This window comes from Ceratotherium simum, chromosome 1 (assembly GCF_057802395.1).
Source record: "Ceratotherium simum simum isolate JZ-2026a chromosome 1, ASM5780239v1, whole genome shotgun sequence".
Classification (NCBI taxonomy): Eukaryota; Metazoa; Chordata; class Mammalia; order Perissodactyla; family Rhinocerotidae; genus Ceratotherium; species Ceratotherium simum.
The window spans coordinates 71,488,635-71,514,977 of NC_141900.1; the positions used below are offsets into that span (position 1 = coordinate 71,488,635).

The following is a 26,343-nucleotide window of genomic DNA, read 5'->3' on the forward strand; positions in this document are numbered from 1 at the left end:
AAGAACTCATCTAGGAGAATCACACACCTAAAGGGTTATGAAGTCACCTGCGCTATGGCAGCTTAGTTGTTTTTTCCTTATTTGCCATCAATTGTATTTTATCAAACAGTTCCTCTTCATTAATCAGAGTTTCAATCTAGCTTCTGGAAAATGTAATTTAAACCCATTAAATTGCTTTATGGTAGTGGGTGTATAATCCAGTCTGTGTTTGACTGAATTCAGCTAAATACCTGTAGGATCTCAACTCAAGTCCATGAGGGAAGACCTTCAAACTAGAGTACTAGTGTGGCATTTGCTCTCCTGATTTGCATTGATGATGACTTGCATATATATCATTCTTTAATATTTATTCTCTCATTTGGAACTCTGAATAAAGTATTTAGGTTAAATACCATTGTATGACTTGCTGTTAGTTCAAAATGACTTTATAACTTCTTTGAGGGCAAGAATTCTTATATTTAAACATCCTTCAATAGCATTCAATGTACTGCTAAGTTTATGTTGGTATTTTCCCCAAACCCCATTTTTTTAAAAAAAACTGGTATTTTTGTGTGAATGGCTGGAGGCATAGAGAGTCTAAATGATCCACTTAAGGTTACTGTAGCAGATTTAAAGCTAGAACCATATTTCTTTTTCCCTTTTTTTCTAAACGTCACTGGTTCCTTGTGACATTTGTGAGATTTGTGTGTGTTCCCAGTGTTCTTTTTGAAGAGCTTAATTCCTACTTGACACTTCTTTGAATTTTTTTCGTCTGTACTCTAAAGGTGTCTACAGAATTAGGAAAGATTCTCAAGGGTTAGAATAGCTTGTACACCTTCCTTTCTTTAGCTTCCTTCTTTAAACATTTTCCCTTGATCTCTTCATTCTATCTTAATCTCCTCCAGTGGTTTTTTCCCCTCTTTTCTCTTAAATAAGTGTATGTAAATTTCCCGAGGTCCTGTCCCCCATCCAGGGTATGCACTCATAACTACCACCGCTGTGCTGGTACCTTAAATTTTGGTGCTGACATAGAGTAGGCAGAGTGGGCAGTCAGTAAATATCCATTGGTTGAGTTCATCTACAGCTTTCGTCTTGGCTCACCTCTGAGCCCCAGTTTTACCTTTCCTTATTTAAACTTTTCCATATAGATTTCCAGTCAACATCTTAAGTTTAATGTGCCTAAAACTGAACTTATTTTTTTCTCTACCAAAATTCGCAATTTGCCAGTTTTCCTTTTCTTACATAATGGTACTACCATTTTCCTGGTCACTCAGTTTGGAAACTTCTGGAATCATCCTTAACTCATTCCTTTTCATCATCCCCATACCTAAGTCATTTGTCATGTCCTGTCAGTTCCACCTCTGAGTTCTATATCCATATCCTTGTTTGCAATCCTAGTGCCTTTTATCTTACCTTGGCTATGGACTCATTTCTCCAATCGACATTGCCTCCAGACTTTTAATATTAAAATATATAGTGTCCCCCGTTATCCGTTGGGGGTTACATTCCAAGACCCCCCAGTGGATGCCTGAAACCGTGGATAGTACCTAACCTTATATATACTCTGTTTTTTCCTATGTATACATCCCTGTAATAAAGTTTAAGTTATAAATTAGGCACAGTAAGGGATTAACAACAATAACTAGTAATAAAATCCAACGATTATAACAATATAATAAAAGTTATAGTACATCTTAGCAACCTCAGCATACGATTTTTTTTTCTTTGCTTAATAAGTTGAGAACTTTCTCCTTTTCACTTAAAGGATGCACTTTGGGGCCATCATTAAGTAAAATAAGGGTCACTTGAACAGAGGCACTGCAATACCTCGACAGTCGATCCGTTAACCAAGACGGCTACTAAGTGATTAACAGGTGGGTAGCATATATAGTGTGGATACGCTGGACAAAGGGATGATTCACCTCCTAGGCGGAATGGAGTTGTACAGTGTGAGATTTCATCATGCTACTCAGAAGTGCGTGCAATTTAAAATTTATGAATCTTTTATTTCTGGAATTTTCCATGTAAAATTTTCAGACCGCGATTGACCATGAGTAACTATAACCATGGAAAGTAAAACCACAGATAAGGGGGGGACTGCTGTATAGCATATCATTTTATTCTCTTTTTCTAAAACCTGCAGTGGTCTTTATCATCTACGTATTAAGCTTTTCTAGGCTCAAACTGCATTTACAGTGCCTTTCCCCATTCTTTCTTTCAATTAGCCAGTGTCCAATTAATTCATTTGTTCAATAAATGTTTATCTTGCAGCAGACATTGTTCTAAATGCTGTTGAAATAGCAGTGGATGAAATAGGCCAGTCCTTGCCCTTGTAGAGATTAGATTGCACTCTAGAGAAAAGACTACTTGTCTCACATTTATTCAAGTATGTTAGGTACTTTCAGGCCTCTGCTTCATCAACCAGGAATGCCAACCCCACCTGTTCACCTGTGTAGATAACATATCCCTCAAGACATTGCTCAAATGCCACATTTTCGACAAAAGCTTCCCTGATGCCACCTGTCAGAATTAATAACCTCTTCTAAGCTCCGTTAATACACGATATTATTTGGCTTTTCAGTTATAGTTGTTTAAAAATCTGTCTTCTTTGCTGGATTAGATATCTCTTAAGGATTGAGGCTGTCATGTTCACTTTTGTTCTTTTCTGAGCCTTGTTCGTAAAGTATTAAATTAATCCTGAAGTATTGGCTTGGTATTTCTATAAAGCCATGTAGTCAGATCTCCCTGATTTAAAAAGGAGATATAAAACAGCCAAGGCAGACATCTTTAATCACTGGGTTAAACTTTTCACTTAAGCATAAAAAAATACTAGTTTTTCCATTTGCCTACAGGACAAGATATGTGGCATTCATAAACTCTCAGTAGCAAGAAGTAACTTTTAATTAAATTGGGACAAGAGGAAACATCCATTAACTGTGTGGAAGGTTTTTTTTTAATCACTATTATAAATGTCAGCTTGATAGGTCATTCATGATAACTATAAATGTTTTATGAAAATTTTAACCTATACAGTAATTTGATTCTCTGGAGAGAAACAGTGTTTTTTTAATACTACTTCATATATCCCACCTACCCCACAATAAAAGAACAACGAAATTAAGTAACATATTTCCCACTAAGAAGATTTTTCTTCCTCTTCCTACTTTTCTTTATAGCTTTAGAGACTTTTAAGTAAAGGATCAAATTATTTTATATCAGTGACTTTGAAGTAAAAAGTCAACTTACGTTCTTGCATAATTCCTAGCATAAGTTCTCCAGTTGCATCTAGAGTAATGTTCCCATATACAAAATGATATTTCCCATGGAATGTAACATTATTATTAACAGTGCAACAAAGATCAAGTTAGCTAGAATGACCATTGAGTGATTTTAACCTTCAGATTAATTAATGTTTTCATTTAGAAAATGAGTGTAAACCCAGTCTGAAACAATACTAAATTGAATCCTAAAGGTTACCGCTTTGAACTCCTTCAACATGAACTTAAAATTTACATGGCATTTTTTATATACATTGGCTCTGTGTGGTCACTAAGGCAATATCATTATTTCTGTTTAGATTGCAAAACAAGATTGAAGATATTAGGAGATAATGTTCTCAAGGCTGTGGTTATATATTGTATTAAATAAGAAGGGAAGCAACTCAAACTCTTATTTTCCAACTCCAGACACCATTCTTTTTCCAATTGTACCAAGATCCTTTATCAAATTTGATCTTTCTTCTGTAAGCAAATGTGATATTTTCTAAGTTGACATTTGTTAGAATTAATAAAAATGGATGAAAAGGACATAAATACATATATAAATAAATAATAGTATTTGTTTCCATTGCTAAGAATTTTTTTTAGGGAAATCTAATTTCTTACTTATTATCTTAGGTCAGTGGTAGATAGGAATTTCTTATTTCTTTGGGCCTAAGCTTCTTATATTTTATTTTAAAACTTGAAGATAGTGTGTTTTCAGAGTTTCCTCTATCTTTAGAGAAATATAGGGCTATACCTGACCTTGAGTTTATCCAGGAAAATACTTCCTCAGGCAGGTAATACTGTGCTGATCCATGCCATGGTGTTAGCTCTCTCTCCTTTAGTATAAAAAGTGGGTACGTTAGTGTAAAAAAGGGCAATCTCCCATAGCCATCTTTCAGTTTTTAAAAGTCCTCCTCTTCTTGCCTAGGCTAAATTCCCTTATATCTTTAATACAAATAGAAATTAGGCTTTTGTAGTTCTCATGTGTTTAACTCTTACATTTTTTTTGTTCTGTGCTTCTACTTTTCTTTTTTTCATTGTGATGATCTATTCCATGTAAATGGTTAAATTTATGTAATTTTTTTCTCTACTAGTTAATTTTTTTAAGATGTTCTATTTTGTCTCTTCCTTATTTTTTAAAAGCCACCTCAGTAATACTCAAAGTAGAAGAAAAATACTCTCTTTCTATCCTATGTAGCGAGCAGATGGTTATTGCCTTTATCTTTGCAGTTTCAGAAAGGGTGGGAGGTACTGATGTCTTTCAAGAAGGTGAAATATTAGTCAGATCAAATCTCATGGATTTGGGGGAGTATATCATCATTCAGTTAAGAAATTTCTCTCTGGCTTTTTTGTTTTACTGTCTTTCTTTAGTCATTGACATGTGTTTTCTCATTTGTTAAGATCCTTGATATTGTCACAAAGTTAACTTTCCGTCATCTAATGAAATGCTGAGAACAGTGGATTTTATTCATTTATTTTGAGAAACTGTACTGTGTCATTGACAATCCCTGTTTTAATACAGTTATTCCTGCCTCTGCATGCAGAGGTGTGTTTTTGTTTAAGTATATTGTATGAGTATATTGCTAACATAAACTCAAATGCTCAAGTCGTTAGATTCTGACAAGCAGGTTAGTCTTTCTCAGGGCTACCTAGCATTTTTGACACTTAAAAGAGAATTCTTTGGGGAAAAAGTAGCTTTTTACTTGATCCCTGGTTCAGAGGGCTTCTAAGTTGCAGACAGATTCTGTTGTGAAAGCGATTGAAACTGTACATCAGTATCTGTACGCAAAATGTATTTGTTTCCATTTTACTTTGTTAATCAAACTTGTCCCTTAATCCTTAAATTAGTGGAAATTTAGTGAACTTTTTGTACTTTAATTTCCTCATATTGAGTGTTACATCAGATAAATTAAGGATATGATAGAAAAAAATAAGCTATCACCATAACTCTGAGTGAGGTTAAAATGAAAATACCATGCTTACTGTCAGAAGATATAAGAAATGGCAGAAAGAACAAGAGGAGATGGTGTTATTTTTTATCCTGCCTGAGTCTGAAACAATTTGAAGACCCATTTCAATAATTTATGTAAGGTTCACTCATTCAATTCATATAACTCTAGTAATTAAAAGTCTTCAATACTTTCAAATTTATTTAGAATAAAAATCCAGATTCCTTACCAAGATCTCAGAGGATATAGTGCCTCTCTGTCTCACCCACTCTCTTCTTTGCTCACTGTGTCTAGGCATTTGGGCCATGTCTGTGTTCCTCAGACTCACCAAGCTCTTTCCAGCATCCCTTGCTATTCGCACTTGCTATTTGCTCTACTTGGAATGCTCTTCAAATCGCCTGGCTTTTCTGAAGGGGAAGGGAAGAGTTTTTGGGCAAGGTAATATCTGAGGTGAGCTTCTAGAGTGGTGCTATAGGCAAATGAATGCCTTAGAAATGCTTTTGGAAGATAAAGACATTTAGAGTAATTCAAATGATTGACTGAATTGAGTTAGGAAAAATTGCCTTCTGTGGAGGATTAACTTTAGCTATCAGCCACAACGTAGACACTCAAAACTTATATTAACTGGTTAATTTACTGAAAAGTCTTCTCTCAGTGGGTGGGAAAGATTTAAGCCTATTCTGAATTCAAGATTATGACCAAAAAGAAGTCATAGGTTGCAGTGCCCAGTGTAAAACCAAACCCTTAGTTAACCTTTGGGCAATTTTTGCTGAATAAATGGCATTTGTTTTAGCCAGTTGGAGTGTCCAGGTCTCCTCTTTTCACCAACAAACAAACAAACGTAAAACCTTCTATATGTGATTTTCAATTCATTTACTCCTTTGGGTGGTGGGGGGACAGAGAACAGGAAGTGGACAGCAAACAAACTTCTTTGGTTGCTTTGTTTTTTATCACCAGTGGTAGCTGATGTACCATTCTTCGTGCCTAGATGTCGGTTCCTCAAAGGAATGCCAGTCCAGATTTTCCAGTGCTGTACTTACAAGCTGTGGATGTTCACACTCTTTAAGAGAAAAGGCTCAGCATTCCATATGCATTAGGGATTTTGCCATTTGGTGTGCAGTCTGGGTTCTGGTACTATAAACAAGTCACTTCAAAAGAAAGCTAGTACTTTGTACATTAGTACATTTTTATCAACAGCACAGACCTTTTTCTGCATGTAACTAATGAAAATTTTGATTTTTATTACTTTTCTTTTAAGCCTCCATTTTGTTGACAATCCACTGTTTCATTTTTTACCCTGAACTTTTATTGATGACTGAAAACTTAAGAAAATCCTCAGTTCTAGGATTGATTCTTCTTCAAGGTTTTTCCTCTTCTAAGATTCCTGAATACTCATGTTTTTATCCCTTTTCTTGAGAGGATCTTTTATAATCCTAGCATGTAAGCAAAAAGTAAATACACTGTGGACCTTTACTGGTCCCTGGACATATTAGGGGAGCAGAATGGCCAAGGGGTGGTGATGCAGGTCTCCTTGATCTGTCTTCTTTGCCTGCTGTCATTCCATCAGGTTGTCGCCAAACTGTTCCCATCTTTTAAAAAGACAAATCTTCATTTCCATAAATTTTAAGTATCTTAGATATTCATTTTTTTAATATTTAGATTCTTTAACATTAAAATACATCCCAATAACTTTCTTGAATGTTCTGAGAAAAATGCATTGCAGAACTTGATTGACAAACTGCAAGTTGGGGTCTTCCAGGCCTGTCTTTACATCCAGCTCTTATACCACAGAACACTATTGTACACTCAGAAAGAGCTCAGGAATAATATTATTTTATTTCTCAGCATTCCTGCTCCCTCCCCCAGCAATGACAGACCTCTGCTTTGTGTCAGTGCAGGATTTGAGCCCTTCCCCCAGTAGCTTATAGCTTTTGCTTTGTATGCTAAAGAATGGTCCCAGGAAGCAAGCAGGGATTTGTGCCTGTTCACCATCGAAGGGCTCTTGTTCATATTTCTTCGCCCTACTCTCCTGAGAACTTGGAGGAAACCCGGGGAAAAGAGCTGTACCCCTTTGTGTCTAGGGCTCCCTGGGACTTAGCCTTTAAGAATTCTTTAAAATGTCAGCTATTTTCTTCTACTTGCTTTTTCCTCCCATGCTCTGCCAAAGATAAAATAGTTTATGTGTCCTGCCTCTCCTCAGAGAGGCTTATCACATTTTGGAATTCAATTTGCCTTATGACTTAAGCTTTTTGGATTCGAAATAAGTTATGATTTTTTTTTAATCCAGCTTTTTCTCATTATAAGGATATTCTCTGTGGCTTTCTTCATCCTAAGCTGAGTGAAACTCCTCCTCCCTCTCTATATTTTAATTAATATCTTAGTGATTAAGTGCCACTTTTGGTTAAAACAGATGCTTTTCCTCCTTTCATAGAGTTTGAAAAGACACACACACATATGTATTTGTCTACTAAATGAGGTATAGCTTGAAGAGACAATTGACCCTACTGACTAGCTGTCATAAGTAAATTCTAAAATCTATTATTGTTTGGTGTCTAATCTTTACCCTTTTAACTGAGTTATCGGTGATAACTGTGTCAGTAAATTGCTACATTTAGTTACCTTGGTATGCGTTTTGGCAGAAGTTTGTCTTTGGAGGATATGCCAGCCAATTATGTCACTCATTGCCAGGTGTTCTGTGGATAAGGTTCTGACAACCACCCACCCACCAAATCAGGGCTAGGCTTCTGGTGACACTTTACTTAAAATTTAATCCATGTGAAAAATTATAACCATGATAAATGAAGTTCAACTTTGGAGGCCAGTAATTGGTGTTGGGAGGGTAGGGTGGGGATTAAAACTGATTTTTTTAGGGGACTCTTTTGTCTAGTGTGTGGCTATTCTCTTGAGTCATTTTTGATAAAGAATTAAATGACTTTCCATGCAAGCTCCAGTTCATGTTTAGGACTATGCAGTTTTTATAAGAGAGTGTCAACCCAGATGTCTCCTGATGACCTTCTAAGGCCTGTGGCTGTACATCTAAGTGAGAACTTAGAAAAGCATCATTCCAGGTACTTGACAGGAAGGACAAAGTCAAGATTATTACCAACTAGTATTTATAAAAACCATGTTCAGGGAAAATTGTTTGAGGAAGTTCATAATTTTTCTAGATAGTCGTAAACTTTCAACCTCCAATCAGGAGGGAGAAGGTATCTGTATTGTATCATGACAACCCTTACCCCACCTCTCTGCATTGCTTTCACTGAGTTTTGGAATGTGATTTGACATGAGAGTCAGGTTATTTTGAGGATCAATATGAAAAACAGACCGTGTTGTTTGGTCTATTTATTCTAAGTATATTGCCCATTATATCACATAGTATACTTATTGTTAGTGACTTCTAGCTCCCCAGAGTTAGACCAAACTTCACAAGACTGTCCTCGCTTCAAACACGAGTTGCAAGTTGGGGGATCCCCAGGCTGTCTTCACTTCTGACCAGCTGGCTACAAATTCAGGGGTTCTAACTACCCGCTGAGGTTCATTGATTTGTTATAACAACTCACAGAACTCAGCAAAACACTATACTCATGATTACAGCTTCATTATAGAAATAGGTGCATATCAGAACCAGCCAAACAGAGAGATACATAGGGTGAGGTTGGAAGAGTCCTAAACACAAAGTTTCCATCATCCCTAGGGACATGCTGCCATCTTGGCACATCAATGTATGACAATACACAGAGTATTGCCAACCAGGAAAGCTTACCCAAGCTTTCATGTCCAGAGTTTTTACTGAAACTTCATTAAGCGTGATTGTTTGACTTATTGGCCACATGGCTGAACTCAGTCTCCTGTTCCCCTCCCCTTTCTGAGATCAGGCTGATATCATGTGGCTCAAAGCCCTAACCCACTAATCACGTGGTTGGTCTTTTGGGCATGGCAGCCCCCATCCAGAGTTATCTCATCAGCGTAAACTATCAGGTGGGGTCAAGGGGCCATAGTGAATAGTAAAGACACTCTAGTCACTCAGAAAATTCCAAGGGTTTAGCAGTTACCTCCCAGTAACAGGGGACAAAGCCAGCCAAATTCTCTTTTATACAAGCCCCTGTCTGATTTGTTTCCCTTTTCTAAGAAAGCTGATAGCCAAATTTGGGGTCCACCTTTAAATTTGGGTGTGTGTGTGTGTGTGTGTGTATGCATACGTGTACATGGATATTTCTTATTTTTATTTTTTATCTTCAATTTATGTGCCCATCGTACTCTATTTTTTGTTTCTTTTTTTACTCTCATGTTTATGCTACATTGTATGCTACAAGTAGCAGCTTGAAACACTTATTAGAACAAGATAGAGGTGTAAAGAAATAATCCCAAATACCTCAGAGATAATCCATGGTTCTGGAAATAGAAAGCAAGAGGATAGGAGATTCTGCTGCCTTCCTGAGGAGCCTTTGGACCACTGCTCTAACTTTAGTAGGGCGATTTGCTGTGTTCTATTGGAGGAGCGTTCCTAGACTGAGAATTCCTAGCAGGTTCTGCCATGCTACTGCCTTTGGGCTAGGTTGGGAACCTTAGGAGGGTGCTGTTTTCTCCCATAGCCACTCATACAGCCATTCAGCCAGGAGACTCTATTGTGAATCTAATATGTCAGTATCTGTAAAATGTTTTTGATATCTATAATTAATAACATCTGCTTTAGTTCTGCTTTCTTATGTTAATGCAAGCTATTTCCATTGGATTTGTTGTTCTAAGCATCAGTTTTTGCTGTCCTGTATACAAATACTTACCTAAATTGACATTTTCTAAATTACTTTTTCCTAAATTGGCTGATTTTTATAATTGTCAACCTAACTCACATTTTCATTTTGTACCTATATTTTTTAAGTCCTCTATGACTATGTTGAGTGCCATCTGCCATATCTGCTGTTTCATTAATGTTTCTTTTGCTTTCAGCTTATGAATAAAGATGAAAGACTATGCACTGACCCCTTTGCTACCATACTTGACATTTTAAACCAATTACACAAACACACAGCTTGTTATTATGACTCTTTGCTTAATACATAAGCTGATCTTGTATTCATACAACTATGGTTTTTATCCAAGCCTATTTTGTAATGAAAATTTTGTCTGATTTCATTGGCTGCTTTGAGAAGTTCAAACATGTAACATCTGTGACATTCTTTTCATCCCTCTATTCTATAAATCCATGAATAAAATCTAGTATATCTACCCAGCATGAGATTTTTTAGAAAAATAAAACCATAAAGCTGGTGGGCTTTGATTTGCACATCTTTGTGATGCTTTCCATGGATTATCTCCTAATATTAAATTTTTTGGTTCATAAGTGACTTCAAACATATGCTACAACTAATGCTATCAGATACCAAGCTTGACAAAGGAAGGAAGGAAAGAAGGAAGGAGGGAGAGAAGGAAGAAGGACAGAAGGAAAGAAGAAAGAAAAAATATATTTCTTGATTGCCCAAGTGGCTTCCACTCAGTTTTTTCCTCACTAATGCCTGATCAGCAGCTGTCAGCATATGTGATACAGAAGAAGGAAGCACCAAGTCATTCAAGTTGTTTTGTTTTCTCACATCATAGCAAGTTAACGGCAATGGGAATAAGGGTGTGGGGGCATAGTGATGATGTGGCTTTCTTCTATCTAGACTCCTCCTAACCATTCAAGGGATTTGAGGATGTGTAGAGATGATAGGAAACAGAGCACCTCCAGTCAACAGTTATTGCATACTCCTGTTGGTGAAGCACAGTGGGGACTACAAAGGTGAATAAAGCAGTTCTGCCCTCAGCAAGCTAATTATCTGGTGGGATGCATTTTGAGTTGATTACATAGAAATAGTAAGAGTAACAAGGTTTTTCTACTACTCATCCATATACTTTAGAAGACCGTTATTGAGTTTGGAAAATTTTCCCTTTTCCATACATCAAAGCCCAAGTTGAGTTATTTTGTGGTTTAAGATTTAGAGGGTGGGGGAATTGGATGAAAAAATCATTTAAAAAAAGAAGAAAAAGATTTAGAGGCAGTGCACCCAACACCCAAATGAAATGTATGAACCTAGGATGGCCTTGGTGGGAGCTGGGGAAGAGAAGAACGTTAGAAGACGTTCTTGGGATGATTGAAGAAATTTAGATATTGTCTGGGTGTTATGTGCTATTTTGAAATTATTGTTGATTTTCTTAGGTGTGATGATAATGGTATTGTGGTTGTATGTAGGAGAATGTCCTTAGGAGAGAGATGCTGAAGTATTTAGGAATGAAGTGTCATTATGTCTGCAACTTATTTTCAAATGGTTCAGCAAACAAAAGGTGCATAAATATATATGTGTATATTGTGTGTGTGTATAGAGAGAGAGAGAGAGAAACTTTGGCAAAATGGTGACAGTTATTGAATGGAGATATTGGGTATAGGAATGTTCATTGTACTAGTCTTTCAAATTTTTTGTTTGTGAAATTTTTCATAATAAAAAATTTGTGAGAAAATAAAAGAGACAGTGACAGAGTTACCTGACTTGAATAGCTTCCAGGTTTACTAATTCATTTGGCACATCGTGACATAACTATGTCAGCAAGACCAATTTCAACAAGTAAAGAACCCTCTTCTTAATTTACTGAATTGATTACAATAGGGTAAAAACTATTACAGGTATAATAGTTGAAGAATTAAAATAATTTCTTTTTCATCTTTATATGATTTAATTTCTCTGTTAGTAAAATTTGACTAAAAGTATATGTAATGTATTTGGTGTTCCTATTTTAAGAAATAAGGATAATTTCCTATTTGTTTTATAAGGCACAGGCACTTCATAGTGTAGACTTTATTAGAATGGATAGGAGGGAAAGCATGTTGCCATTATTTCATTTCTTAATATTTTTAAAGAATAGAGCAAAAATAATTATATTCTAGTTTATTTTCTTATCTTGACTTGTATCTCCTGTTTTTCTCAAAAAGTCATCTTAGTAACAAACACGTAGTTATGCTTTTAAGATATATGCTGTAGGGGAGGAAAACTTTTTCCTCTACCCTTCTTTATTCTTTTGGCTGATCTATTTTTTTTTTTTTTTAATAATTTTATTTATTTATTTATTTTTCCCCCAAAGCCCCAGTAGATAGTTGTATGTCATAGTTGCACATCCTTCTAGTTGCTGTATGTGGGATGCGGCCTCAGCATGGCCGGAGAAGCAGTGCATTGGTGTGTGCCCGGGATCCGAACCCGGGCCGCCAGCAGCAGAGCACGTGCACTTAACCACTAAGCCATGGGGTTGGCCCGTTGGCTGATCTATTAATTAAATTGACATAAGACAGATTAACAGGAGAAAATCAAATTTAATTACGTACATACAGGAGCCTCAAATAGATATGAGAGAGTCCAAGACAATCAGACAGTTGAGGCTTATATGACATCCTGAGCTAAGGAGAAGCGGGTAGGGGTCTGGGGCTTCAACAGGAAGGAAGACAATTCACAGGAAAATGAGAAAAGTAAATACTTGGTAAACAAATGTTTATCCTGCTATGCAGAGACAATGGGGCACAGAGAGAAATTTGAACAAATAGGCCCTGCCAAGCTTCCCCCAGGTTACCACACCTAGCCCATACTCTTTGTAGTTATCTCTGGTGATAGCTCTCTTCCTGGGTCAGGCCCTCTATCTATGTTCTTTTAGGCAGTTAAGGGGGAGGTGAAAAGCTCTTCCTGAGTCTTTTGGACCTTGATTGTCTTCAGCTCAAATAATTTACATGCCAAAGTGGCACATTTTGGGGAGGCTCGTTCTGAACTCCTTCAATAGTTGCAAAAATTGTCTACACAGTATTAAAAGTAAAAATGATTAATTGAAAAAAAAGTAAAAACATATTCCCCAAGTCTCTACCCCATAGCAATATAAAATTCTCTTTGTAGCTCTGTATATTCCTAAAAACTGTCAGTTGTAAGTTTAAAAAAAAAAACTTGATAACTTTTAAAATCATAACCAATAATAAATTCCTTTATTCAGGATGGTTTACATATACAGTAGGCTATTATCTTGTTTAAACAGTGTCCTGTCAACTACTATTGCTGTGAAAAGTTCTCCATTTTATATTATATATGAAATATAAACCATATAATAAGTGCCAATCCTATGTCAGTAAGGAATAATCAAATGTTTTATAAAATCCTCTCCATTGAGAAGTCTCTTTTGATTTTCAGAAGAGCATTCGGATTTGTAGTGTGTATGTTGTTGTATCTGGGGTGTAAATTTAGTTGTTGTGTATTTATTAAGAATCTACTGTAAGGAGGCCGGCCTGGTGGTGTAGCAGTTCAGTTCGCATGCTCCACTTCAGTGGCCCGGGGTTTGCTGGTTTGGATCCTGGGCACGGACCTACTCACCACTCATGAAGCCATGCTGAGGCGGCATCCCACATAGAGCAACTAGAAGGATGTACAACTGTGACCTGCAACTATTTATTGGGGCTTTGGGGAGAAAAAAGGAAAAAAGGAGGAAGATTGGCAACGATGTTAGCTCAGGGCCAGTCTTCCTCAAAAAAAAAAAAAAACAACAACAACAAGAATCTGCTGTAAGAAATTGTGTGCATATGGCATAAAGGAGTTCACGTTCTATTAGTAGACATGGTTGAGACACAGCTTTTTTGAAGACCGAGCAATATAGATGCCAATGGAATGCTACAAACTGTGGCAAAAGAAGGAGGTATCGCTTCTAGCACAAAAGTGGTCAGGGACAGTCACCTTTATGATCTGTAGAATGTTTCAGACGCAATTTAGGGATCACCAGAAACTATGTTCTAGAGAAATTGCTTGCCCAAGGCCATATTAAGAGCTAGTTAGCCACAAAAACAGGACGAGAATACAGATCTCCTGAATCCCAGTCAACTGTTTTTTCTACTCACCACAGAGACGTGACATTTGAACTGAGTTCTGAAGGATCAGGATGGAGAACTCCCATAGGCAAAGATGGATGGTGAAAAGAGAAAACAGTTACTCCAGACCATTGAGTGGCTTGAGAAATCATAATAGGGAATTGAGAACTGCTATTGAGAATAATAATATACCAATAAATTATAGTAAGTGTTCTTGTTTTTCCCTATTACAGGGTTTATATGAGGAAGCAATGCCAGAGAAGGCTTTTAAAAACCGAAGTTAGAATCAGGTACAAAGCATTGTGAATGTCATTCTAAAGATTGTGGATTTTACTCAGTAGAAAACAGGGAGCTATTTAGTGTTACTTAAAGCTTCATCAAGTACCAGTTCTGGTTGTTCCACTTCCAGATATAGTCATTACATATTCATGGACTGCTTTTTCAAGGTCCATTTACAATCAAATTTTGACTTCCGTCCCTCTGGGCATGCATCAGGTAAACATACTTTTAAAATGTACGTACAGAGAAAGTCTTATCTATAACCTATCCATCTGGTGTCTGGTAACCTCAGTAGATCCAAATAGCAGAAAAACCAGAAATAAGAGAAAGTATCCCTATCAGATGAAAATAACTGCCACAAAACCTATCCAAAGAAGACAACTGGAAACTGCTCTTTCTCAGGTACCAAACATAATTTTATCCATAGAATTTTGATGATCTATTTTTCTTTAGCTGGATTTTAGGAATTCTTAAAGTTTTGTTCTAGGTTAAGGGGAAGAACAGGAGGTCTAAAGAAAGGATAACAAATAGCAAATGGAATGGAGGTGTAGATGGGGGAGCCAGTTGGTGGGTACAGAAGTAGACGCACTAACAGTGATGAAAAGCTTCAGTGAATAAAAAGAGATAAACACAGATGGCCATAAAAGAGTGAGAATATAATCAAAGGAGAAGAGCCCAACAGTTTAGAGTCATTTGTAGGGGCAGAGAGATCCCGAAAGTGAGATATATATTACGGTACAATATAGAAGTAATTGTTCATAGCAAGGATTCTGTATCATACAGAACAGGTTAAGTTATATCTTGAGTTTAGAAAGTAGAGAAAACATGAGAAATGTCTTGGAAACCAACTTGTGCAAAACTATTAACCCTTTAAATACCAAATTAAAATTCCTGCACTCTATAAAATCTACTTATCCAAAATACCAATTTTTCTGATTAAGTCAGGAATAAGGCAGAATTCTATTTGTGTATCTTATCTGTCCTGTTATTTTAGTGTGTTCTGAAGCCTCAAATACTGAGAAGCTAATTCACATTAGACTCATGTAATGAAGCTTTCGTGTGGATATTTTGTAAGAAAGATTTTTATGTTGCTCTGTCTCTCCAGGTCTCTATCCCCTGGCTTCTGAACTTGTTTGTTTACTACACGTGATACAGTGGGTACCTTCTGAGAAAAAAGAAGCAATACTGAAAGAAAAGAAGTGATACTGAAAGTATCACTGTCTTTGGCACCAAGTAGCTATGTAGCTTTAAACAAGTTACCCTATTTCTTTATAGGGAGTTTGTAAATAGTTTCATGAGGTCCTTTTCAGTTCTCAAATTCCAAAAAGCCAGTACTGAGCAGGATTGGTCATAAAGGAAATCTTACTGGAGAGGTCAGATGTAGTTAGTAGAAATAGAAAATGTTAATGAGGAGACAGGCAAATAGCCAAGAAGGAATAGGCAGAGTATTCACATTATTGCAACCAGAAGAGTCAGGTGTGGCAAGAATACAAGTTGGAGCTGAGCAGTTGGAGCAGAGAATCCAACTAAAACTGAACTACCTTGTCACTGTGTCCATTTTTCCCAATTATAGAGCTCTTTCTGCTCTGGTGATTTTAAATCTGTATGGTGATTTTAAAATGAGTCTTAAGCAAATGAAATAAACAGAAAGCAGAGATGGAACAACAAATGGTTTAAGTAGCTCAGCTTGGAGGAAGGTCTGGGAAAGAGTTTGTGCAATGGACAAAAGGCAGATCTTGAAAGAATGAACTTGGGTAAAAATTAAAGTTGTGTAGAGCCTGCAAGATCAGGGATGACACAGGTCCTCCAGAGCCACTGTCTCGCTTATTGTGGTTGTAGGTAGCGCAGGTAAACTAGCTGAGAATCCACAATACCGCATCATCACGTACGAGAGGAACTCCAGAGCAAACGAACAGAAGGACAACATGGTTTTAGTTACTTGCCAGTAAAGCAGCTTCTTGCTTTATTGCCCTGTCTATTCCATGCTGCCTCTAATTTACCAAAGTGTAAATTAGGCTCTCCTAAGAAGAACCAGTTTTTATACAACTTCAAGTGTCTACACTCAGGTCATGCAATTCAGGGTCAACTGATAATTTAAATTTGGCCAAAGAAAACCTTAAATGGTTTAGTATCAATCCGGTTTAGACTCACAAATCTTTTATGTTTGTGCTGAGTCAAAACCAAGGAAATGTTAAGCTGAGTAAGGTTTTTCTTTAGCCAGATTTGGGTTATATCATCACAAGCTTAAGAAATAGGAGCCAGGGGCCAGCCCTGTGGCTTAGCGGTTAAGTGCGCGCTCCGCTGCTGGAGGCCCGGGTTCGGATCCCGGGCGCGCACTGACGCACCGCTTCTCCGGCCATGCTGAGGCCGTGTCCCACGTACAGCAACTAGAAGGATGTGTATCTATGACATAGAACTATCTACTGGGGCTTTGGGGGAAAAAAATAAATAAAATTAAAAAAAAAATGTTTAAAAAAAAAAGAAATAGGAGCCAGAATGATGATTTTTAATGAGCGCTAACAGGTCATGTGGGCTGACAACAGGAGCAGGCAGAGAAAGTACGTGCTCAGCCTTACTGCAGGGTAGTAATAGTGATCTTTATCAAGAACTTTATCTACTGAGTTTTTGTTTTTGCTGCTAACAAGGTTGTCGATATAGGGCTCTGAAATGTGTTTTCATTTTTTTAGTCAAACCATGCATGTTTGTAAAAGTTCAGTTTTCCTTTTCCAATACCTCTTTTATTTGACTTTTACTGTCAATTTCAGTTTCTATGTAAAGTTTACTTAAACTTAAAAAGCAGTCATTAAAATTGCTACATCAACCTTACCCGTTCTATTTTCTTTTGCTTTTATGCATCCACATGCTACCAGCATAAAGCCCTAAACTTAATGAACTAAAAAGTGTTTTTTTCTTTTTGCTGAATGCCTGAAGTGTCAAGCAAGGTCTTTTCATTCTGCATGTCAGAACTCCAACATATTCCAATGCTGTAACTTCTAGAATCTCCATTAAGCTTCACAGCCCCTGGAAACTCCTCTGTCAGGCCTCACAGAGTCCTGCTCTATACACGTACAGCTCAGTATTTGGACAAAGATTAAAAGTATCCCAATGCAGGTTTCCTGAGCTCCTTATCTACAGCTCTCTTCTCTCTAGTACTTTGTCCCACACATTCCACTCGCTTTAGTATCCCGAGCTCCAATCTTTTTTTTTTTCCCACCCAATGAGATAGCTACACTTCATTTGGGTTTAACTTCACTATGTTGCAATTTGGAAAATACTACCCAACAGACAACTGGCAATGAATTATTTTTCTCTCTCAAGAGTCAGAGCCCTGTGCTATTTTCCAATGTCTAAAAGCAGATAAAATATATGAAGCAATTTGTTTTATAGTAGTTTACAGGGGAAGGGTAAGTGTGAAATGCCTTATTCCATCGTGGCTGAAACCGGAAGTTTATTGAATTGATTTTTATCTTAGTGGCTTCTTAATTTTTATTTCTTCAGTGGATTAACATTTCTAGATGTTTGGTGCTACAGTTCCAGAAATGCCACATGGAATTTATTAAGCTTCTAGATACTAGCTCATTTTTATGCTTTTCTATAAATATTTATAGAATCAGCAATAAACTTTATGAAGTTGCTATTTTGAGCTCCATGTTATAAGAGAAGCTGGAGAGTAGTATGCCGATGTAATATAAGAACAGCATAATGACTTTCTTTTGACTTCAAAGAGTTTTCGTATCCCTTCAGAAGACAAAGTAGGCAATAGTTACCAAAGAGATGATGGGTGATAAGCAATGGAAATTGATGTTGGCTGGATAACAATAATATCCAACATTTAATGACCCATGCACAATTTGAACTCTTTACATAAAGTATCTGATTTAATCCTGTAAACAATGCTGTGAGATAATATTTTCATTTTCATCTTAAAAATGAGAAAACTGGGGATTAACAAAGTTAAATAAAATATCGAGTACAGATGACAGCGAGGTTTCAAATCTAGGTCTGCTCAATGTTTCAGAGTCTGAGCTCTTAACTGTTGTACCATAGTCCAGAAATGGCTACATGATAGAAATGGGAATCAAGTTGGATCTTAAAGAACAGATAAGATTTGTAAGTGAAAAAGCAAAGAGAAATAAAATGATCTCAAGGAAAAATAATGTGTAAAACCACCCTGATTAGAGCAGGATGTTACTAAAGCATATTTAAAATTGGGAAGGAACACGATAATTGTGCATGAAAACAATGTTTAAGAAAAGTTTTTCCAGCAGCAAAAGAAAGAATGGATGTGATGGGAAAAGGATTGAAATCAGAGAGACCCACTAGGAGACTCACTTATAGTAATCCCATAATGACGGATTAAAAACTGGACTCAGGATGATAACATTGGGAACGGTGGAGAGAAGTAATATGAAAGATAGTTCAAGTGAAAAATTGATCGTAACTTGATTACAAACTAAACTGAGAATTACAGAAAGGAGCAAGTCAAAGATCCCACCACATTTTTGGTTTTGGAAGAGGGTGAGGATGGGAGACCACTAATAAAGACAGGAGGAAGGACAGGGTAGGGAAGGATGGTGAGACCTTGTTGACTTTGAGTTTCCTACATAGCTGTCCAACTGGAGTATTCTGTAGGCATTTAACAGTATAGACTTGTTTGAGTACAAAGACAGGAATGGAGAAATTTGCCATATTGTCAGTGTTTATACGCTTCCTTTGTGCTTCTACCCCAATTTCCTCCCGTGCAGATTATGACGTTTTTCATTAGCTAATTGTGCATTTACTAAAGATAATATCATATATCTGTTTCTGCTTTACAGAAAGAAATTCTGGAACAACAGCAGCAAGAACGAAACGATAACAGTTTTCATGGCATTTGTATGTTTTGCAATGAGGAATTCCTCGGAAACAGGTTTGCCATTATGCCTGTCTTTAAATGTTACTGTTTTTCATCTGAAAACTCATCAAAACATCCATAATGGTTATATAAGTTGAGTTCTATCGCTTGGCTCAGGACCCTTTCATATGTCAGCAGTAATTTTTTTTAGTATGCCTAACATCAAAGATGGACTATAGTTGCTCTAAGCAAAGCAGGGGAATAAATTTTTTAAATGCCAAAAATAGATTTGTGTTTTATGTTATAGGGCTTCTTAAATTGGCTGACAGGCAAGACCGTGTGCAACAAACTACTACAGACACACCCTTCTATATTAATTCATTACCTCTAAACCTTTAACCGGTTTTGGTGTTTCACTTTTGAATGTTAAAATTGATAAAGATCTAAGGAAAAAAAACTGAGGGATTGGTAATTCTGTCAACAGCCCCAACTGGTCCAAAACCAGCTGGTGTACTGTCATTCATTTCTAACACTGAGTTAGCATCAGACTCTATAGGTTTAAGGGCTTCGTTCCCAACGAGAGCTCCTCCACTTTAGATACCACCCACAAGTTCAGGGGTTCCCCAGGACACCTGTACTTTTGTGTGTGTGTGTGTGTGTGTGTGTGTGTGTGTGTGTGTGTGTGTGAGGAGGACAGGCCCTTAGCTAACATCTGATGCCAGTCCTCCCCTTTTTTCTTGAGGAAGATTGGCCCTGAGCTAACATCCGTGCCCATCTTCCTCTACTTTATATGGAACGCCGCCACAGCATGGCTTGACAAGCGGTGCGTCGTCCGTGCCTGGGATCCAAACCTGTGAACCCTGGGCCACTGAAGTGGAGTTCGCGCACTTAACCACTACGCCACCGGGCCAGCCCCTGAGGAATCTTTTTTTTGGATATAGAATTCTTGGTTGACAGTCTTCTTCCTTAAGCACTTTGAATATGTCATCTCACTGCCTTCTAGTTTCTGTGATTTTTGATGAGAAGTCTGTATTAGTATTATTAAGGATTCCTTTGTGCATGATGAATCACTTTTCTCATGCTACTTTCATGATTCTCTCTTTGTGTTTGGATTTCAGCAGTTTTTGTCTTGGTATGAGTCTCTCTGCTTTATTCTACTTGAAGTTTGTTGAGCTTCTTAGATGTTTGGCTTAATATATTTCATCAAATTTAGGAAGTTTTCAGCCATTATTTCTTCACATGTTCTTTCTGCCCCTTTCTCTCTCTCCTCGCCTTTTGAGAATCCTATTATATATATGCTGGTAGACGTGATGGTCTCTAAGGCTCGGTTTATTTTTCCTCATTCTTTTTTATTCTGTTCCTCAGACTGGAAAATCTCAGTTGACTAATCTTGAAGATCATTGGTTCATTCTTCTGCCAGCTCAAATTTTCTTTTGAGTCCCTCTAGTGAATTTTTCATTTTAGTTCTTGTACTTTTCAACTCCAGAATTTGTATATATATATATTTTTTAATTTCTGTCTTTTTATTAATATTCCCTTTTTGGTGAGATAAAATTCTCCTGCTTTCCTTTGATTCTTTAGGCATGGTTTCCTGTAGTTCTTTGAACATATTCATATTAGGTGATTTAAAGTCTTTGGTAAGTCCAATGTTTGAGCTTCCTCAGGCACAATTTCTATTGACTCCTTTCTTTTCGTGCAAATGGGCCATAGTTTCTTGTTTCTTTGCATGTCTTGTAGGTATTTGTTGAAAACTCAACATTTTAAATAATATACTGTAGTAACTCTAGGAATCAGATTCCTCCCCAACCCCAACCAGGGTTTGTGTTGTTGCTGTTTGTATATTTAGTGACTTTTTTGGACTAATTCTCTAAAGTGTGTATTCTTGGTTGTGTGCGGCCACTGAACTATCTGCTTAGTTAAGCTTAGTGTTCAGCTAATGATAAGACAGAGATTTCCTTAAATGCCTTGAACCGGTATATTTTCTGCCCTTTTCAAGGGGCCCTGTGTGTGGGTTGGGAGACACCTTCAACGTTCCATCAGGTTATAGCTCTGCCCTAGTCTTTACTTCTTACTTGTGGTGGAGTCTCACACTCAGCCAGAGGTGAGAGATCAGGGTCTTCTCAGGTATTTGCTGGGCATGCACATAGCCCTGCACATGTGCATGGTCTTCTTGATCCCCAGGAGTATGTTGGAACTTTTCAAAGTCCTCCATGGACATCTCATTCCCCAGATTTTCCTTTTAAGGTTTTTGGCCAGCCTATTGTTTACCCCAACAGATATTGCCTCAGGCAACTGCAGTGTTTACTTTGCAGGGAAATCTTTATTCCTACAGTGTAAAAAGGGAAAAATATTTGAGAAGGAAAAATACACTGGCTTAGCTCCCGTCTCCTAACTTATAGACCCTAGATGCCAGGCCTTTAGGCCCAAGAGAGGTCAAGAGCAGAACTAGTCTCCCATGAGTACGTTCATTGTGACCCTTACAGACAGGAGATCCTGATGCCACATAGACTGGAAATGAGAGAAACCTCCCAACTCACGCATACCCCTTGAGCCACCTATTATTTATGACCCCATCCAGGCACAACCTAGGGTCTGGATCTTTGTCCTGGAAGTTCTGGGCAGATGTAACTATGGCTAGGCTACTCGAAGGAGAACCTCCCTGGATCCAGAGGCACTGTACCCTGCCCCAACACAGCCTTCGGGGTGGGGGAAGTTTCCAGCCCTCTGCCTCACAGCCCCTGCTACTCACCCACCCTACCCACTACAAGAGGTTCCCAGCCTCTTAACATTTTCTTAGAAGTAGTTGCTTTGTTTCCCTTTCTAAAGGGGAAAAAAAACTAAAAAAAAATTCTTTTGAGGCCAGCTAAATGTCTAATTAAGCTAGATAAAATAAACCGTATAATGTGTCACTATGCAGTCTGCCAGTGGTATGTGTACTAAAGAGTTTCCAAAAACTATCACCTTTATTTTATGAACTAAAGTTGTGATAAAGGCCCAATAGAATATATTTTACACATAGGCTTTTTTGCTATGTAAATGTTATATGAATTAAAATTTTCCTTTTCGGCGTAAACTAATCAATAGGCTGGTCCTTGTGTATCCAGGTTATCATAACCCATACATGTAAATAGATGTGTTAACTATGGGTTCCAGGTCTGTCCAGTGATAAGCTGACTAAATGTCCATGATTCCAGGTCATAGCAGGTCATATTTCTCTTGGGCAGTTGTCTCTTCCTCTTCCCCATGATAAATTGAAAAAGTAGGCAAAGCACAGTTTATTTAATAGTTTAAAGGACAGAAACCCAATTCACCTGTGCAGAGTAACCCTGTCCAGTGACAGATAGTGGAACAAACTTGGACTCCCTTTAAAGAACTGATATGATTATATGTGTACTTAGATACTTTATAACGTATCACTCTTTCGTAGCCAAAATGTGTGTTTCCATGTTTAACACTTGTTTATACTTATAATCTAGTGTTATCGTTATGCAGATGCTATTCCTGACTTGATTTGTTCCTAGATAATTTATAAATAATACACATTGCTCAAATTTCTTCCTAGATCTGTTCTTTTGAACCACATGGCCAGAGAACATGCTTTCAACATTGGATTGCCAGACAACATTGTTAACTGCAATGAATTTCTATGTACATTACAGAAAAAGCTCGACAAGTAAGTACTTTTTTATGAAACACAACTTGAAGCTATTTTAATCTTGGACTTTGTGAATTTTAAAAATTAATTTAATAGTTAGAAATAATTAAAGAAATGGAGTTTTCTCATTTCTCGTGTTGGAGGATCTCACATTTTATATGACAATCCTCATTTTGTCGAGATCATATTGCCTTTTGGTGTTTTTCAAATAAAAGTGTCATATATACAAAACGACGTACATACCATATAAGGTATGTTATGTAGAATATGAAGAATATAATCACCATCCAGCCTAAGAAATAGAACATTATGAATTCCTTTGAATCTCCCTCTGTGCCTTTCCTCATTATTATCTCCCCAGAAACCACTGTTCTTAATTTTGGATTTGTAATTCCTTCACTTTTCATTATAATTTCCTACATATTTAGTAAAGTAAAAATATTGCCAAATTGTTGTATGTTATTCAACTCTGTGTGGGACATAACATACTATATACATTCTTCTGTCAGTATTTAATCACATTTATATATCATAACACTCCACTTTTCCCAAGGTCATAGTCTGGCAACCTTGGGTATCTAGAGCTTAACTTGTAGAAATAAGGAGGGAAATTCTCTAGGTCACCAAAATGGCTTTCAAAAATCTGTCCACTTTTCTTTCTAGGAAAGGGCATGAGATTTTTTCTCTCAAAACCTAGTTTTCTTCATTTAAGTATAATACTAAAGAGTGTGGTATCTCAGCCCACAACATTTGGAGAAATAACATTAAAAAAGAAGTATTAGGGGATGGCCTGGTAGCATAGTGGTTAATTTCACACATACTGCTTCAGCGGTCCAGGGTTCGCAGGTTCGGATCCTGGGTGCAGACCTACGCACCACTCGTTAAGCCATGCTGTGCAGTGTCCCATGTACAAAATGGGGAAAGATTGGCACAGAAGTTAGCTAAGGGACAATCTTCCTTTAAGCAGAAAGAGGAAGATTGGCAACAGATGTTAGGTAAGGGCCAATGTTCCTCACCAAAAAAAAAAGAAGAAGAAGTATCAAGTGATATAGATCAATTATAAGAAGTTCTGAATTCAAATTCTGATATCAACACTATGTTAAAACAAATCCCTTCACTCTTTTATTGGATGACCCTTAATTTATAAAATAATACCAAATGTGCTAGAATTTGGTAGCACAAAATTCTGATTTGTGCAGTAATGAATATCCCTAATCAGTTTATCATCTATAAATTGTTTACTGTAAAAGAACATAGTTATTTCTGTGGCATAAAAAATAGTTGACAAGGGCCGGCCCCCGTGGCTTGGCAGTTAAGTGCGCACGCTCCGCTGCTGGTGGCCTGGGTTCGGATCCTGGGCGCACACCGACGCACCGCTTCTCGGGCCATGCTGGGGCCGTGTCCCACATACAGCAACTAGAAGGATGTGCAGCTATGACATACAACTATCTACTGGGACTTTGGGGGGAAAAAAATAAATAAAATCTTTAAAAAAAAAAAATAGTTGACAGGATGTTTAGTAGAGGTGAAAAAAGAATTCAAAATTGAAACAACAACAGATTTCAATCATTTGAGAGTTTTCATGTAGAAGGGAGATTAGACTTAATCTGTGTGACTCCAAAAAGTAGGGATTGTTGGGTTGATATTACTGGCAGTATCAACTGTCAAGCTTAGGGTGAGAAAGACATTTTGTTAGTAATCTGTTCAAAACTGTTAGTTACTGCCTCATTAGGTAATGAATTCCCAGTCAGTAGAAATATTCGAGCAGAAAGTACATGAGAATGCTAGGATAGAAGTAACAGTTAGCATTTATTGAGCGCTTACTGTGTGCTATGAACTATGCTAGATATTTTATTTATATATTAATTATACAGATATACTTTATTCATATATACAAAAATCATACATATATTTTATTCATATATATGTATTAAATATTCACATATATAAATTATATATGTATATATATATAAGTAATCATAAAAATTCTCTAAAATATAGGTATTATCTTCAGTTGAGAGATCAGAAAATGAATGATGGCAGAAGGGGCAAGTAAATTGACCAAGTCCCATAGCTAGTAGGTACTGGAGCTGGGAATCAAACCCTGCAAATCAGCTCAAAAAAATATGCCAAACCATGGACAAATTGTTATACTCAGTGGAGGTAGCCAATGCTAGTTAGTTTATCATTATAATTATTTGAAGAACATACCTACATTTTCATTTTTAGAATAGGTAATTTGATTAGTAAAGCATCAAAATGATTTTTGGATATTAGCTATCTTTGCACATTTTTTTTTTTATAATTTTATTTATTTTTTTTTTTCCCCCCAAAGCCCCAGTAGGTAGTTGTATGTCATAGATGCACATCCTTCTAGTTGCTGTACGTGGGATGCGGCCTCAGCATGGCCGGAGAAGCGGTGCGTCCGTGCGCTCCCGGGATCCGAACCCAGGCCGCCAGCAGCGGAGTGCGCCCATTTAACCACTAAGCCATGGGGCCGGCCCTCTTTGCACAGTTTTAACTAAAGAGCAAAGCTGTCCAACTTAGCCAACTACAAAATAAACCGTAGCATGCATCCTATAAAGCCAAATGAATAAAGTGAGAGGGGTTCTGATAAGGAGCATCCCATTTGAAGATTTTGTATGACCTAAAAGGAATAAATATAAGACTCAAAGATAATAAAAGGCTATTGCAGCTACTATCCAAGAGACTTGTTTAATCTATCAGTGTTGGTGCATTTCTTTTAGCTTGCAGTGCTTGTACTGTGAGAAGACCTTCAGAGACAAAAATACACTTAAAGATCATATGAGGAAAAAACAGCATCGCAAGATCAATCCTAAGAACAGAGAATATGACCAATTTTATGTCATCAATTATTTGGTAAGGGTTTCTCTTCATAATTTAAAATTTGATTGCATTTCTGCAAATAAAAATCTTTCTAAGGGCCATCTAATATTTAAACAAGCAATTAGTATAAAGGTCAAAATGGAATTGAGGGATACTTTCAAGCAGTGATGGGTTTTAAAATGGTTAGTTTACAAAGCAGAACTTGATTTGATTTGTCTTTGATTTGCCAGATGTTTATGTAGTAAAAATGTCAAGTCTCTAGAACTCACAATGATCTTGACCAAAAAAAAAAAAAAGGAACATAAAGCACTTAGATATACACACACTCTTCCTCATTTATTGTTATCTATTACCTTGAGGCCAGGGACTTCTATATTCTATTCAAAAAACATTTGTTGACCTCTGGACATGCTAGGTGCTGTGCTAAATAATCCTTTAAAGACAATCTGTTCACTCTTCTCTCTTCTCATTAAAGAAAACCTTCCCTTCCCCACAAAAAAAATGTCTCTCTATCGTTCTCTTGGGCCAGCTTATTTTTAACAGAAGTTTCAGAGAAACCAAATCATTTCACTAGGCAAGAGGACTTTTATTTGTTTGGCTAGTAGGATGGCCTAATGGGGTTACCACATCAAGGATTTCAAGTACATTGAAAGTTCTCCTTGCCCAGAAACCTCAGT

At 37.0% G+C, this 26,343-nt stretch overlaps 1 protein-coding gene across 1 annotated transcript in view; it reads left to right on the plus strand.

Moving 5' to 3' along the window:
* ZNF277 (zinc finger protein 277) overlaps positions 1-26,343 on the plus strand; it is a 120,518-nt gene that overhangs the window by 80,481 nt on the left and 13,694 nt on the right. Inside the window, exons 5-7 of the mRNA XM_004418812.2 lie at positions 19,148-19,239; positions 22,727-22,837; positions 25,567-25,699. Coding sequence (XP_004418869.1) covers positions 19,148-19,239; positions 22,727-22,837; positions 25,567-25,699 — 336 coding nt within the window. The remainder of the gene's footprint in view (positions 1-19,147; positions 19,240-22,726; positions 22,838-25,566; positions 25,700-26,343) is intronic.